This window comes from Hyaena hyaena, unplaced genomic scaffold, assembly GCF_003009895.1.
Source record: "Hyaena hyaena isolate Hyena2069 unplaced genomic scaffold, ASM300989v1 scaffold_184, whole genome shotgun sequence".
In the NCBI taxonomy this organism is placed as follows: domain Eukaryota; kingdom Metazoa; phylum Chordata; class Mammalia; order Carnivora; family Hyaenidae; genus Hyaena; species Hyaena hyaena.
The window spans coordinates 1,895,110-1,911,459 of NW_024080817.1; the positions used below are offsets into that span (position 1 = coordinate 1,895,110).

The 16,350-nt window shown below is 44.5% G+C and overlaps 2 protein-coding genes across 2 annotated transcripts in view; both read left to right on the plus strand.

Moving 5' to 3' along the window:
* PLEKHG1 (pleckstrin homology and RhoGEF domain containing G1) overlaps positions 1 to 5,096 on the plus strand; it is a 91,899-nt gene extending 86,803 nt beyond the window's left edge. The window contains exon 15 of the mRNA XM_039240961.1: positions 1,641 to 5,096. Within this exon, the coding sequence (XP_039096892.1) occupies positions 1,641 to 2,701 (1,061 nt within the window). The 3' untranslated portion in view covers positions 2,702 to 5,096. The remainder of the gene's footprint in view (positions 1 to 1,640) is intronic.
* Positions 5,097 to 15,824: 10,728 nt separating this feature from the next.
* The window catches only part of MTHFD1L (methylenetetrahydrofolate dehydrogenase (NADP+ dependent) 1 like), a 183,444-nt gene continuing 182,918 nt past the window's right edge, over positions 15,825 to 16,350 (plus strand). The window contains exon 1 of the mRNA XM_039240954.1: positions 15,825 to 16,060. Within this exon, the coding sequence (XP_039096885.1) occupies positions 15,840 to 16,060 (221 nt within the window). The 5' untranslated portion in view covers positions 15,825 to 15,839. The remainder of the gene's footprint in view (positions 16,061 to 16,350) is intronic.

Consider the following 16,350-nt stretch of genomic DNA (forward strand, 5'->3'; position numbering starts at 1 on the left):
GAATCTTTACTAGGCCATTTAAGGAATAATAGTTCAAGTTTTTGTTACTAGACATTCTAAACTAATATTCTCTGTTCTTCCAAGGAATTGGACTTGAAAACCCGAAGTATCTGAGTGTAGGATCTGTCAGAAGTTATGGGGCGCCTGGGTGGCTTAGTCGGTTAAGCGTCCGACTTTCGCTTAGGTCATGATCTTGCAGTTCGTGGATTCGGGCCCCGCGTCGGGCTCTGTGCTAACTGCCAGCTCAGAGCCTGGAGCCTGTTTCAGTCTGTCACTCCCTCTCTCTCTGACCCTCCCCTGCTCACGCAGTCTCTCTCTCTCTCCTAGAAAAAAAAAAAATAATTAAAAAAAAAAAAGAAGTTAAACAATTTACCCTGATTTGGAGGACTAGGGAAGCAAACAGTTTGAGAAGCTTGCAATTAAAGGCCCACAGAATAATAGCAAGTTGTCTTCTTTCCTCATAGAAGACAGAGACAAAAGAAGTAGCAGAATCTCAACTATTTTATTGAAGTTCAAGGAATAGTTTACTAACCATAGGCTACTAAATATATCAATAGCTTAAAAAAGAAGAACATGTAATGTCACTTGCTGGTCATCATATACGGGATAGATCCCTTCCGTAAGGACTGTGTAGATGTGGTCTGGGTAATTTATAGGATGCATGGAATTCTTTGATCCTAGGGTGGTCGTGTGAATACCTGGATTGGGGTGATGGAGGGTTGGGTAGCTCTTGAAATTGACATTCTCTTGGCCCAGTTTCTTAGATCATTCCTGGCCCAAGAGAATATTCTATCCATATTATGGTTCTGTTAATATCTTTAGAAATGTCTGTACTCCGAAGTGGAACAGAGAGGAAAATGGTCTCACAGCTTAATTTAAAATGCCAATAGCTTTTGTGGAAGTAACAGTCAAATCCTGTTCTGGACAAATACTAGAGAGCATTACACTATCGATTATATGCACAGATGGTTCATTCTTACTATCTTGGAAGCATAGACTTCAATGCCCAGCTTCTTGGGGATGAGAAGGGAGATGTGAGTTGGTCAATACACATGGTTTTGAAATACTGTAGACACTGGCTTCCCAGACGGTGGCAGTAGATGGCTGCCTGGAAACAAGAAGTACTGGAACAGCCACCAGGAGCAGACTCTTCTGGAAGTCATTGTCTGAGACCAATCAAGACTAGCGAGAAGCCAGGGGTAGCCACTGGTGCATTGTGTCATATTCCTTTTAATGACTACTTGAGTTATTTTTCATTAACCAGGGTTTAAGTGCTGACCTTCTTGTTTTTATGATGCCTGTTTTTTTAGCACTGACACTATTTCATGCTTGTAAAGAACACTAGAAATCTCCATTACAGATAATGAGCGTTTGCAGGCCGAAAACAAAATAATCCAGAATTAGATCAAATTAAATGAATCTTTAGGTGACATTTTTTGTGACATCTTGATTTTTTATTGAACTATGGATTGTTAGTTCATGTTGCTTAGTATTCAGTGATTACTCATCCTCAAACTTAAAAGTCCTGTCTATTTAATTGTTTTAAATATGTATGTTAGCATGTCATATCTTTATTTTTTTAATCTTTGTGTGTGGATATAATCCTGTGTATATTTATTGTTTCTCTATTTGCCTTCCAGGTGCCAGGATTGCAGAGTATTCCCAATTGTACGACCAGATTGTATTCAGAGAGACTCCCTTTAAGACTCAGAAGGACGGCTGGGCCGGCCCTCAAGAATCCTCCAACCTCAGGTCTACATCAGCTCCCCAGTCCCAACATGGCAGCGAGGATTGGCTTTTGCATTCAACCTACAGTAATGGAGAGTTAGTGGATTTCGGTCCCTGGCCAGAGCAAGACTTGAAGTCCAAACATCCTACTTTGGACAGTACAAAAAACATTCCAAGACAGTTGTCCACAGCTTGCTCTGTGCCTTCTCTTCAAGCCTCCGACCCTCTGCTGGGCTCCTTACAGAGACATAGTGTGATAGTCAGTCAGCCCAACAAAGAGAACTCTTACCAGGGCCACCTTTACAACTCTTTGGGTCGGAAAGGAATCAGTGCTAAATCTCAGCCTTATAACAGGTCCCAGTCATCTTCCTCGATCTTGATAAACAAGTCAGTGGACTCCATCAACTACCCTGGTGAAATGGGAAAGAAACAGCTGCTGTCGTCACACAAAAGTTCAAGGTGTGAGAGTCACCAGGATTTGCTGCCAGGTGTGGCTGGCTCATGTCAACAGGGCACAGAAAAACGCTCAGATCTCACGCTCCAAGACTCACAGAAGGTTCTGGTAGTAAATAGAAATTTGCCCTTAAATGCCCAAATAGCTACACAGAACTATTTTTCCAATTTCAAGGAGACTGAAGGAGACGAAGATGACTATGTGGAAATAAAGTCAGAGGAAGATGAGTCAGAATTAGAGCCAGCTCCCGGTCGCAGGAAGAAACCTGACCCAGAGATAATGGATGCGGACTTTACCGAGAACACCTTCAGCAACAACACATCTTACCCTTTCAACGGTCCGTGCACTCCCAAAAGGCCAATGAGCGACAAACTTGGGCTTTCACCATATCTGACGTCCTACACCGATTCGGACAAACTGAATGACTATCTCTGGAGGGGGCCATCTCCCAATCAGCAAAATATCGTGCAGTCGCTGAGGGAAAAATTTCAATGTCTTAGTTCAAGCAGCTTTGCCTAAGTCTTAGCAGAAGCTGCACAAATTAATGTCCTATGATGCTCATAGCTTACAGATACTGAGAGGTCTTTTATATGTACCAGATTAAAAACAATTTTGTAATAACCAGAAGTGTACACAATAGTTTCTTTTACAGCACAACTTTTTGAAAATGGCTGACAGTCCAGCCGGAATCATACCGTAGAGCCAGTGTGAGCGCCTAGCAGTGTGTGCCCCTGATGCTGTTTCGTGTTTCATGTAAGTCAATCTTACTTGAAAATTTTAGGCCTTTTTTTTTTCTAACATGATGGCCGTGATACTTCCTCCTGTATCCTGACAATAGTACCCAGACTTTAAGAAATGCAGTGCTCCTCTCCTGTTATCCAGAAGCCACAAATTGTTTTATTCTAGGACCCAAAGACAGCAAGGAGGCTTTTCCACATGTATTGAAAAGAAAGGAAACTAAAGCTGTTTAAAGGATCACATCAAGCTAGAGATCTCGAAAGGGAGGATGAGGCTGTAGCACCTGTTTCACTCTATATCAACGATTTCTCGATCAGCGTCGCGCTAGTGTTGAAATTGGGTAACTATTGTATAAATCAGGTAACTACTGTGCACTAGAAGGTAGCAAGACCAATTTTGTAACCGCAAAATTCCTCATCTGTGTTCCTGGACAAGGTCTGGAGAATGTGTGATTTCTCGTGTTTATTTTTGATGGCTGGAGTAAAATGAATGGTTCCGTGAAGTGCTTAAAGAAAACTACAAACAAGAAAATAGAAAAGATGGTTATCTCCTCATACTGCAGTTGAAGAGGGAGCGGAAAGAGAATGCTGCATTGCTGTGTTTTTTGTGTGGGTACCTCTAATCAACCCAAAGTAAGCCAGGAGCTGAAATAAAACAAAACACTTGTTTTTAGCAGTTTTTCATTTGTACTTGCCTGTGTTTCGTATTCAGCCACATGACCTAATCCCAGCCTTGAGGGTTTCGTTGACCGCCATGAAATGTGCTTTCTAAACTAAGCATTACACAAGGGCCTTTCTTCGTTGTTCAAGAGAAAAGAGTCTTTGGCTACTAAGTTCGGACTAAACACCTCTTTTAGGTTTTCACTGTGGTCTTCAAGTAGCTGTGCGCTGTGATGTCATGTACTAATGTACCACTTTATGGAAGGAAAACCAAACAACAAAAGCAAGACCTTGTGAGTAAAAAGCAAAATCGAAGAGGCGCATCAGAGACGTGAAGGCAGATCTATCGCTCCCTTGTAAAGATGTTGTATTTTATTGAAGACTCCAGTCGATGCAAGAAGGTTCCTTAATCCGCGTTTTCCTATTCTACTCTCCTTTGAAGCAGGTTTACATTCTGTAATCCCTTCCCACCCACTCAGTTTTTATTTTGAAAACTATATGTATAGGAAAGGGGATCTGGGCCTATTATCTGAAGCTAAGCAATGATCTAGATTTCCATCGGTGACATCTAACCATAGTTCTTTCCCTCTTGTTGAATCCTGTGCCTCATTTCCTTAACAGTGAAACATCACCTGTGACTATCCTCATTTTACGAGCAGGTACCTAAGGCATTCATTTTCCCTTTGAAATAACAAAATAGCCCAAGTTTCTTCCTTCTCTATATTCTTTCTTCTTTGAGCTTTTAAAACAAAGTCCCTGTGGGATAGCATGGTCCTGGAAACATTCCTTCTTTCACTTCCTTTCTTTATACTGGACACGAGTTTTCAAGAGTCAGCACTATCAGAAATGGCACGCCCTACGAGAAAGTATGTTCTCAGACTTGCTAGGGGGATTTGCAAATGTGTCTGCAAAACAAAGTTATCTGATTCTTCCTATCCCTAGGATGCAGTTTTCTATTTTGGCTGTATAGTGTGTATGATCCCCAGTTCTGTATTGTTCATATTACTGCGGTGTCTTACTCTCAGAAATTAGGAATCCTTCACACCAGGGTCCCATTGCATGGCTTTGATGTCACCCCTAGGAACACACCTTGCTGTACCAAGGTGGGTGTCGAGCTGTATAAAATGTCTCTGTGGTTGTGTTTAAGTTCTAGAATAAATCGTTAGCTTTATAGATTCCCTCTGTCAGCCAGGATGCAGATTTTGAGAGCTGGGTGTATATATAATCCTGTTGGTGTTTTTCCTCAAAGTCACCAGTTAAATGCTTCTGTTTAAAATAGTTTCTTTTGGAGGTGGGGTAGGATTGTACATAACTGGGGGGGAAACTTCTGTGTACTTGTATGTCAAGTTCTTATTAGGTCTCTGTACTGAAGGTTCAGGTGTTGTTGTTTTTTTTTAAGTTCACTTTTCACCTACTCTTTGTGCAAAAAAAAAAAAATGCATCTAGGAAAACATAGTTTAAATATTGTATATAAGATAATGAAAGTTAGTAATGCTCATTATTTAATAAAGTTTGTAAAGTACAAGGTAAATTATAGTGTGAAATAGTGTGTTTATTCTAGAAAGGTCAAGATTTTTCCAAACAACATTTAGTTGTAATACTTCTCTTATCTTCCCTTATGAGCCATGCAGAAAATGGGTCAGGGTTAATGACGATATACCATGTCAGAAAATGTTCTGTATCTTTGGGTTACTTTTATTTTTTTTATATTTATTTATTTTTGAGAGAGAGAGGGAGAGACAGAATGCAAGCTGGTTGGGACAGAGACTGAGAGGGAGACACAAAATCCATAACAGCTCTGAGCTGACAGCACAGAGCCCGATGCAGGACTCGAACTCAGGAACAGCCAGATCATGGCCTGAGCCAAAGTTGGACACTTAACTGACGCAGCCACCCAGGTGCTCCTGGATTACTTTTAAAATACTGAATTTAGTGTCTGGGATGGTATGTGTTTTCTTGACAGGTGGGTGAGTTAGATGAACCAATAGATTATCTTTTTTGTTTTGTAGTAACAGAAGATATATTTTTAACTGTTTCATTATTGAATCAAAAATTAATGTAAAACAGGGGGGGGGCACAAATTAAGGGATTTTTTTTTTATAACTTGAATTTTTTTTATTTTACAGAGAACAGAAGCATGTTAATATAAATTGGTAATTATTGACCATTTTGAAAGCAATTCTAGCTCACAATATAAGCATAATCCCTACCCTGGCATAATGAAAATATATGTTGCATAACTTTCTTTATACAGAGGAAAGTAACTTGAAATTTTCTTTAGAGTGTTTTAAAGTGGGGAATTCCTAAACTTCACACTGAGGATTTATGAGGCTTATAGCTTATTCCTCTACCTCGAGGCTGGAAGCCGATGGGGTTTTCTATTAGTTGTGAAAGTTCAATTTCGAGAAGCAAATGATAGTAGAAAGACTGTTCCCTGTGTAAATTCCATACATAAGTTAAATCTTTAGGGGAAAGATAGGAAAAATATCAGGCTTACAGTGAGCTATAAACACAGCTGTTAAACATGAATATTTATTAACATTTTTCTTTTGTTCAAAAGAAAAAATTAAAAAAATATTTTTTTAATCTCTGTTTTGAGAAGCAAATGTTAATACTTTAAGAACTCTCCCTTCCTCTACATTATATAACTTCCTCTATCTGGACAGTGCTAAGGGATTGGAATAAAACAGCTTCAACCTTTTTACAAATGCGCATGTCTTTGACTTAAACCTTGTCCGATGGAAAAGACCTGGAGCTTTCTTAAGCATGCTTTTTCAGTGTTTTTTTGTTTAAAAAACGTATGGAAACATAAGCATTCTCTCACATTTAGCTTCTCATATTTTTCTTTCCTTACAAGTGATTTATAGCATGTAACACCAAGATAATGTGGAATCACGCTGCATTGAAAAGGTCACTGGATGCAAAATATTATTGCACAATCAATCCATATAATCATAAGTTAACATTTGGAATGTGTATAGCATATTTGAAAACAACTCTTTTGTAGGAGATGTTTCTGGAAGTTTCTTCTTGAAAGAATATTCTTTAAAGATGTTTATTCTTTTTTTTTTTTTTAATGTTTTATTTCTGAGAGAGAGAGAGAGAGAGACAGTGTGAGTAGGGGAGGGTCAGAGAGAGGGGGAGACACAGAATCTGAAGACAGGCTCCAGGCTCTGAGCTAGCTGTCAGCACAGAGCCCGACGCGGGGCTCGAACCCATGAACCATGAGATCGTGACCTGAGCCGAAGTCAGATGTTTAACCGACTGAGCCACCCAAGCACCCCCAAAAAATGTTTCTTTATTATTATGAGAGAGAGAAGATGTACAGTTGGGAGAAAAGAGAGCAAGGGAGAGAGAGAATCCTAGCAAGGCTCTGCACTGTCAGGGCAAACTCACTAACCATGAGATCGTGACCTGCATCAAAATAAAGAGTCTGATGGCAAGAGACTGTGCCACCCAGGGGTCCCTGAAACAATGTGCTAAAATTTAGCATGTGATTCACTGACCCCTGGGGACAGAAATGTTTTTACCAGCTCCGTACAGTGCCTGACAATTGGTAGGTGTTCCATAAATACTTAACGATTGAATAGATGGGGTCAAAAACTTGTTTGAGCCCAAACATGAGAAAAACATTCAAATCAGAGACACAAAGAGGAAAAACAACAATGACTTAAGCTGCTTTTTAGGATTCGCAGCAGCCACCCTCAGAAATCCAACATCTTGACTTGCAGTTTCTATTGGGGGCGGGAGAGGTCAGAGAAAAGCCTCTAGGCCCCTTTTCCATCATTTGGCTGATAGAATTCCAAGGAAATTTACTCTTGAGTGAGATTTCCAGTAACTTTTTCAGCTAAGAATCTACACGGTCATGTGAGAGTCAGATGATCAGACCCCTCTCTGAAATTCCATTTAGACAAACCGCCGCTCCCAGTAACTGGTTTTGAGGATGCTTGAAGAGCATAGAGCCAACCCAGCATGTAGTTTGGGGCTGAAGTCCGGTAAGGTAGAGGGGAAGGGCTCGAAATGCTGAGAAGATTTTGTGCCAAAAGACAAACTTACCTACTTTCCAACGGCGGGTGCGTGCCCGCGAGCCAAATCCACTTTCTGTATGAAAAAGAACAAGGCTTGATTTTCCTGATAATGGATGCATCATCACACAACGAGGGGAAAAAAAGAAGCAAACAGTTCTACTTCATTAGTTCTAAAACCTTGTTTATTCTGCTGAATGTAAAAGAACAGGGCTTGGAGAGTGAGCAAATCATCTGCTCCATGGAGCAAATAAAAGCTCCGGTGTCCTATTGTTTGAAAGGTAATGTATGCATGGGCTCTCCTCGTGGTCCCCATATTACATCACAAGACCTTGGCGCGGATGCTGAACCTGGCGTATACATTTTTAAAAAGTTTTAACACAAAAATCCCAATTCCCAGCTTCTTAACGTCACCATCACCATCATTATCATCGTCATTATCTGGCTTGTTTGGGCCTGGACTCTGACAACGCAACTATGTGGGATCTGAGGGAATCTAAGGGCAAAAGTCACCCTAAAAGGTGGCGACTGGCTTTAACCCTTGGGGCGACTGTCCCTTTGTTCTCCATTATAGACTTCATCAGCAAATTTAAAGTAACCCGGGGGCACTTGCCTGCAGATGTTTTCGATAGAATGTAAAGGCTCTTAACACAGACTTTCGTGGAGAGTCTGCTCTACTTTTTGCCTCCTTGGGGGAAATTTTACACTTGGTCCACTTCACTAGCACACGTCATCTGCCGGGCCTCAATAAACCTCAGGTTTGTGAGATCAAATGTTCTCCATTCCATTCTTGTCTAATTTTACTAGCTCACCTAAGGCATAAACTACAGCTTGTACTGTTCTCTAAAACACCATCTTTTTTTTTTACATAGTTTATTGTCAAGTTGGTTTCCATATAACACCCAGTGCTCATCCCCACAAGTGCCCTCCTCCATGCCCATCTCCCCCCTCCCCTCCCCCACCCCATCTGCCCTCAGTTTGTTCTCAGCATTCAGGAGTCTCTCATGGTTTGCCTCTCTCCCTCTCCCCCACCATTTCCCCCTTCTTCTCCCCCATGGTCCTCCGTTAAGTTCCTCCTAATCCTCCTATACGTGCAAACATATGGTATCTGTCCTTCTCTGCCTGACTTATTTCACTCCCCATAACACCCTCAAGTTCTTTAACCTAGACTTCCCTCCCGAGAGCAAAGAGGTGATTCTCCCCACCCCCGCCCCCACAAGCCATCTCCTCCTCAGTTGTCATTTCCGATCTAGTATTCCTTTATTCCTCTGAAGCTCCTTCTCGGGTACTTTGGTACCTTTTGTTCTTGGCCTTCTATCCAACAGCTCCCTAGCTGGCTGTCTTGCCCCTCTCTTTGCCGCTTGTTCACCTCCATCCTCCTGACCTTAGCCAGCATCGCATTTCTAAACACAAACAGAACCAAACAGTCTATCAGGCCCTCCAAAATCTGCCTCTGCCTTCATAGGAGCCACTCTCTTTGCCCACATTGCCCTTTCCCTACCGTCTGGGAGAAAGCCTTCATGGTCGTCAACACTCAGCTCAAAAATTACTGTCAAAAAAAAAAAAAAATACTATCCAGAACTGTGCAGAAGCTGGAATGTTACTCAGCTTGAAAGCTAGACGTTAGCCTGCGTCAGTTTCATGGATGCTGGCGGAAGCCATGAAACTCCTCTGTCAGGACAAAAGGGCATTATTACTCCTGGCACAGCAGGCACGAGCTTCACATTTGCATTGGCTCCCATGGCTCCTCCAAATGCATGGGGGCATGCAGGGCAGCTCAAGTGCATACCGCACACACAGCGGGTTCATTTCACAGCTGGAGAATCCTGAACTTAGGAACCTGAAGTCTTAAAAGGCTTCTAGCAAACCTGCCCCATCTGGTGCGCCTGGAGGGAGCTATTCTCCTTACTCTCTGGACAACAAACATATCTGCTCTCTGCCCCAGAGGGAGATACTGTATCTTCCAAAGACTGTTTGCTATACAACACTGTCCTTGCAGTGGCAGCCTGGAATAAGGTTAATACAATGAAGGAAGAAATTCAGAATGAAATAGATACGTAGAAAGTTGTCTCAAAACAATGAGACAGTTTTGTGACATACAAAAAAGATTTTTTTTATTATCCAATATTGTTCAGGATAGACAAAGATGGTTACTCCCAACTAAATGAGAATATAAGTTGGTATACATTTTTCAAAAATGAATTTGGTAATATGGATCAATCCTATCAAAAGTTCATCTTTGACCCAGTAATTATACATCTAGGAATGCAGTCAAAGAAAAGCATCAGCTACATTAAAGGCATATGTATCAAGCATCCCCCAGCCTGGCCTCACCTGCAGAGCTGGTTGGTAACAATGTGGATTTTGCAGGTCCGTGTTGGTGTGTGCCACTCCTCGCTCCCCCTCCTCGCTCCTCTCCTCCGGAGCTGCGGATCAACTGCATCAAATACAGAGCTCCTCTCTAAATCCAAGCAAATCACTGAGATTCAGGTAGTCCGTCCTGAGAGACCAAAGTCTTCTCATCCATCCAAAGTCAGAATTCCCATGGGAGTGCAATCCATCTGACCCTTGAAAAGTCCAAGTGTCCTCTCTACACTGTCAACCTTTCTGGTATTTGTGGCTCAGTCTCTTTAGCATCTGGACCACTTTAACCACTGTGCTCAATTCCCCTGATATCCTGGGCCACATCCTCTCTCACCACCTTTCCTTGCTCGCATCTCTGTCTTGATTTTTCCCAAACCACCTCTTACTGCCGCTGTTCTTCCCATATCTTCTCCCTGTGTGCTTCCGCTCCATGCCGACGGCCCTCTACATCTCTTTTAAATTAAGAAGGCTAGTTCATTTCTTTTTTTAAACTAAAACTTAGCTCCTCCTTGAAGATGCTCTTCCTCCAAAGGTCTCTTAGGGGGGACTGTTCATTCTCCTGCAGCCCAACACCTCCTGTTCGGGAGGTGGAGGCTGCACTCTCTCTCCCTCTAGGCTGTGGCTAAGCAGTGCCCTCAACTCAGAACACTCATTTCTAGCACCCGTTCTTCTCTTAGCTTGACTCCAAGTCATACTTAAGTATTGCCTTCAAGCTTCAGCTCCTTCATGAAGCTTTCTCTCCAGGTCTAGGAAGGTGCTTCTTGGTGGTACTCTTAAAAGACTCTGCAGTCTCATATTTACGGCTTTCCATTCACACGTGTGTGTTCTAGTGTACAGTTGTGCACAGTAAACTCAATGAGACCAGAGCTGTGTCTGTTTTGTTCACAGTTGACCCCTTAACTACCTGCCTAGCATAGAGCCTGGTATAAAGCAAACGCTCTCTCACTGTGTGTATGTACATGTGTATAAATATATAAACATATTTTAATTTCAAATACATATTCCTTATACTGAAAATGAACTTTCTTTGACTTACGTCCAACTGTTATCTCAAAGTGCACCGAAATGATCTCCATGCTCTAGGGGAAGAACATCAGTGAGTGAATTTTTAAAGCCTTCAGCATAATGGAGCCCTTCTTAGCGTGCTGGACTTTGTCGAAGCAGACTAATCTATATTTGAATTTGGAATAAATGGATTCACACGTACCTGTCAAAATGAGATAATGATCCCTGTGAAACAAACCTGGGCATAGGACAGATCCTACATTTATTTTCATGAATCTTTCTCCGTTTCCGATTCTTTCCTGCAAGCGTACACCATGAGCATGCAGGAACCCAAGTCCCTTTCCTGTGGAATGTGAGCACCTTGGACTCAGGCCGTGTTGATTTCATGGTGAGTCCCCTGAGGGAGGGAAAGTGAACAGAAGACAAGGTCTCTATATCATCCACATCAGGATTTGAAGAGGTCAAGTCAAAGGTCAGGTCAAATATCTTAACCGGCTCTAGACCAGCACAGTCATTTGTTGTCTTAGACCTTTTAAAGTAATTTTTAAAACTGCATATTAAGGTCACAACCACAATAGACCTTAGTAAAGCATCAACTGTGGTCAAGCAATCATGTGCTACTAAGTGGTCCTCTATGTCACGTACATAACGTTCCACTCTTGTGCCACTATTTCATAGCCTAAGTAGAATGGGAGATTTAACTACTTGAATAGCATTTATTATAACTCACAGTTCACTGATCCAAAAAATACATTATTACTTTAACATTAAAAATAGCACCTCATTTTCACCTAAACTTGTTTAAGGTTAGAGTGTATAACATTAGCTCAGTCAAAAAAAAACCTGTGTCTCTGGGTACAGAACGTTATTATACTTGAATGTATCAGCTAATTTAAAGATGTAGGGATTGCCTTAAAGGTGTGGATCGCCATGGGCTTCTGGTGATGGCTGAGAACAGTCTCCAAAGTGCCCTCTCCTGTACTACACATTATAGTCTAAGTCATGTCAGTAATAGGGATTTCCAGTAACAAGTCAGCTTTGTGACTCCTCATTAGGTTGGCTTAGGTGTGAAGTCTTTAACTTAATCTTTTCCATTCAAATTTTCCATCCGTAGAGAGTGTGTAATTAAATGTTGGGAAGTGTCTGGAGCTCACTGTGCCACGCGGAGCCATGGGATTCATAAAAATGCCGTCATCTCTTTCCAATTGAGAATGATCGGGAGGGTGGCTTTTCTACGTGAGGATGTTGTGTTTATCCTCCACGTTCTCTGTCCCGTTTCTTTGTCAGTTAACGTGGCTACTAGTTAGGAGTCTTCTGAGAACTGCTTCAGCAAAGGATGACTGAGGGGTCCGTGGCCCCCTGATCAATCTTCTTCCCATTCCCCCCCCCCCACCCCAGCACACAGAAGGGTCTCGGTACAGAGCTATTGGCGACTGAAAGGATATTCCGAGCAGCACTGTCACGTCTAAAATTAGAAACAATACGACCAACAACAGGGAGAAGTAAATGATGGTTTACCCACAAAATAGATTATGTTATAATATAAAACCATTAAAAGCCATGATTTCATATGCTCTCCTTTCTAATTTCATTACATCAGATGTATAGTAACTGAACAAGACACACACACACACACAATATGGCTCTAATTTTATAAAAATAATTTCAAATTAAGAGATCAAAATTAATAGTTATGTTTTGGTGGGAGTGTTAGAGTGGCTTCATTTTTTACTTTACGCTTTTCTGTAGATTATAAATAGTCTACCTATTTTTTAAAGGCCACTCAGCTCAAGCATCAGAGCCCTTGGTGGTTTCTCAGATTCTCCTCCAGTTAAACCCCAGCACCCCACCACCGTATCTCAAAAGCCTTTTATTTACTTATTTATTTTGGTAACGGCTTTATTGACATGGACCACTCCCCTCCCCATCCCCCCTACCCCTCGCGGTAGGCAACCACTAGTACGTTTTCTGTCTCTACAGATCTCCCTATTCTGGACATGTCTTATAATTGGGGCCATGCAGTATGTGGTCTCCACTATGATTTTATTTTTTTAATGTTTATTTTTGAGAGAGAGAGAGAGAGACAGAGCAGGAGTGGAGAAGGGGTGGATAGAGAGACAGAGACAGAGAGAGAGAGACGGAATCTGAAGCAGGCTCCACGACTGAGCTGTCAGCACAGAGCCCTATGCGGGGCCTCAAACTCCGGAGCCATGAGATCATGACCTGTGCCAAAGTCAGACACTCAACCAACAGAGTCACCCAGCTGCCCCTCCACTGTGATTTTAAATATCACTATTCTGAGCACTCACCGGGTGGAAAAACTAATTGTCACTATTAGAACTTCTTTAGGGCAGAGACTGGCTTTTTTTTTTAAGGCCATTTTTTAGAGCAGTTTTAGATTCACAGCAAAATGAAGAGGAAGATGCAGACATCTCCCATAGACTCTCTAAGGACTAGGTGATTTTCATCTTCGTGACCAGTAGTCCATGTTCAGTAGTGTCCGATGAATGTCTACTAAGTGAATCGGGTTGCCAGTTTATGAGACAGGCCTCCAAGGGCTTTTATGACCTGCCCAAGATATCACTGGTAGTAAGTGAACGGGCCACCCAAATCTCCTTTCCAATATTTATATGCTTGTGCAAGGTGTAACTTCTGTGATTTTGTTTCCTCCTGTGTAAAATGGTGGTAATACCCAAATCACAGGACTGTGGAAACGTTAGGTATCCCTGTACCCTACAAAGTCGCAACGTGCCATCATCCTCCTATCAAAAACACAGACAGGGGCGCCTGGGTGGCTTGGTCGGTTGAGCGTCCGACTTTCGCTTAGGTCATGATCTCGCGGTTCGTGGCTTCGAGCCCCGCGTCGGGCTCTGTGCTGACTGCCAGCTCAGGGCCTGGAGCCTGTTTCAGTCTGTGACTCCCTCTCTCTCTGACCCTCCCCTGCTCACGCTGTTTCTCTCTCTCTCTCTCCTAGAAATAAATAAAACATTTAAAAAAATTTAAGAAAACAAAAAATAAAAAATAAAACATATTCCAGGGGCGCCTGGGTGGCTTGGTCGGTTAAGCGTCCGACTTTCGCTTAGGTCATGATCTCGCGGTTCGTGGCTTCGAGCCCCGCGTCGGGCTCTGTGCTGACTGCCAGCTCAGGGCCTGGAGCCTGTTTCAGTCTGTGACTCCCTCTCTCTCTGACCCTCCCCTGCTCACGCTGTTTCTCTCTCTCTCTCTCCTAGAAATAAATAAAACATTTAAAAAAATTTAAGAAAACAAAAAATAAAAAATAAAACATATTCCAGGGGCGCCTGGGTGGTTTGGTCGGTTAAGGGTCCGACTTTCGCTTAGGTCATGATCTCGCTGTTCGTGGGTTCGAGCCCCGCGTCGGGCTCTGTGCTGACTGCCAGCTCAGAGCCTGGAGCCTGTTTCAGTCTGTGACTCCCTCTCTCTCTGACCCTTCCCTGCTCACGCTGTCTCTCCCTCTCTCCTAGAAATAAAAAAACATTTAAAAAAGAAAAAACACAGACAGTATTCTAAGATTAAGAACATGGTCACTGGAGTCAGGTAAACCTCCAGTGCTGACAATGAACCAGATGACTTCTCTGGACCCGTTTCCCCCAAGTTGTCAATCAGGCCAATATTCAACACATTACAGACAGTCCCTGATTTAACCACCGTTTGACTTTTGATTTTTTTGACTTGACCATCGTACAAGGTAATAAGCATTCAGTGGAAACCAGGCTTCAAATTGAGGATTTTGATCTTTTCCTGGGATATCGATTTACAACAGCAGGATACTCTCCCCATTCTGGGAAGGAGCCGCCACAGGAGGCTCCCCGACTGCCACCTGGTCACAAGTTAACCCACATACTGACAATCAACCCATAACCCTTCTTTTTTCTGCTTTCCGTACAGTATTCAATAAATTACATGCGCTATTCCACACTTTGTTATAAAATAGGCTTTGCGTTAGACGCTGTGGCCGAACTATAGGCTACAGTCAGTGTTCTGAGCACGTTTAAGGTAGGCTAGGCTAACCTATGACGTTCAGTAGGTTAGGTGTAGTCAATGTATTTTCAATTTACATAGTTTCCGTTTAGGATCAGTTTATCAGGAGGTAGCCCCAGCATGGCTCTAGAAAGAGCTGTACGTTTATTAGAATTGAGTGAGATGTCACCCGGATGCTATGTACAGTGGGGGCTGCTGTTTGAATTAGCACCGGTTTTATCCCTAATTGACGTGGCAATTATAATCCTGATAAAATTATAAGCAAAGCATCCATATCTTGCTTTAACTGTGGACGCAGCTGAGGTTCAGAGAGGTTAACTTGCCCAAGGCTACAGGTCAGCTTTTGAACTATCCAAGCCCCACACACCTCTCACTCTTAGGACACCTCCAGCCCAGGAAATCCACGCCCCGGTATCTCGGCCTGAAGCACAGCCCAGGGCCCTCCCAGGAAGGAGGAAACTCCCACCCAGGGCAGGGGGGTATCAGCATCCCAGGCACGGGGCACGGACTATCTCTGGGCTGGACCAGAACCACCCGGACGCCACACCTTCCTCCCAGATTTCCAGCAGCGACGAAGTGCCGGAGAGCCTGCCCTGGCGGACCGGGCCACTGGAAGGACCAGCCCCGCGTCCCGCAGGCTCCCGCCCTCCCGACGTCACGGCCTCTGGGTGCAGTGCCCCCTAGGGGCTCCCGCTCGGGCGGTGGAGGAAGGTTCAGGTCCTTCCTTCCTCTGGCCCGCTACCCGCCCGCCGCCACCCTCGGGAGGAGCCGGCCGCCGCCGCCGCCGCCGCCGCATCTCCGCGCGGAAGGAGGACCCGCCGCCCCTCGCTCTCGCCGCTCCGCCGGTCTCGCTGCGCGCCCCGCGCCATGAGCGCGCGCCTGCCGCTCTTCCTGCGCGGGCTCCGCCGCCCGCCGCGGCCCCCGGGCCGGCCGCTCCGCCTCCGAGCGCCCGGTCGCGCCAGCAGCAGCAGCGGCGGCGGCGGCGGCGGCGGCGGCCTGCTCGGGCAGCGGCGGCTGCAGGACGCCCAGGCCGGGAACAGCCGCGGCCAGGGCAGCCGGGCGCCCCCGGCGCGGGACTCGGTCGTCAGGTGAGTGTCCGGCGCCCGCCGCCGCCCAGGTGCCCGGTGGCGGCAACTGGGGTGGGGGATGTGGGGGACGCAGGAGTTGGGGCGGCCCGAGCGCTCGGGGCTCGGCGGGGTCCTGGGGACCTCCGCGGGGGGCGGGGGGATTCGCTGGGCGCGGGCCCGGGAGTGCTTGGCGCCGACTTGTTAGGGGCGCGGGCGGCGGGCGGGAGGAGCGCGGGAGGCGCGGGGCGGGAGGCGGGGGGCCCGGGAGGGCATCGGGCGGCGCCAGCATCCCCGGGGCCGGGGGGGGGGGG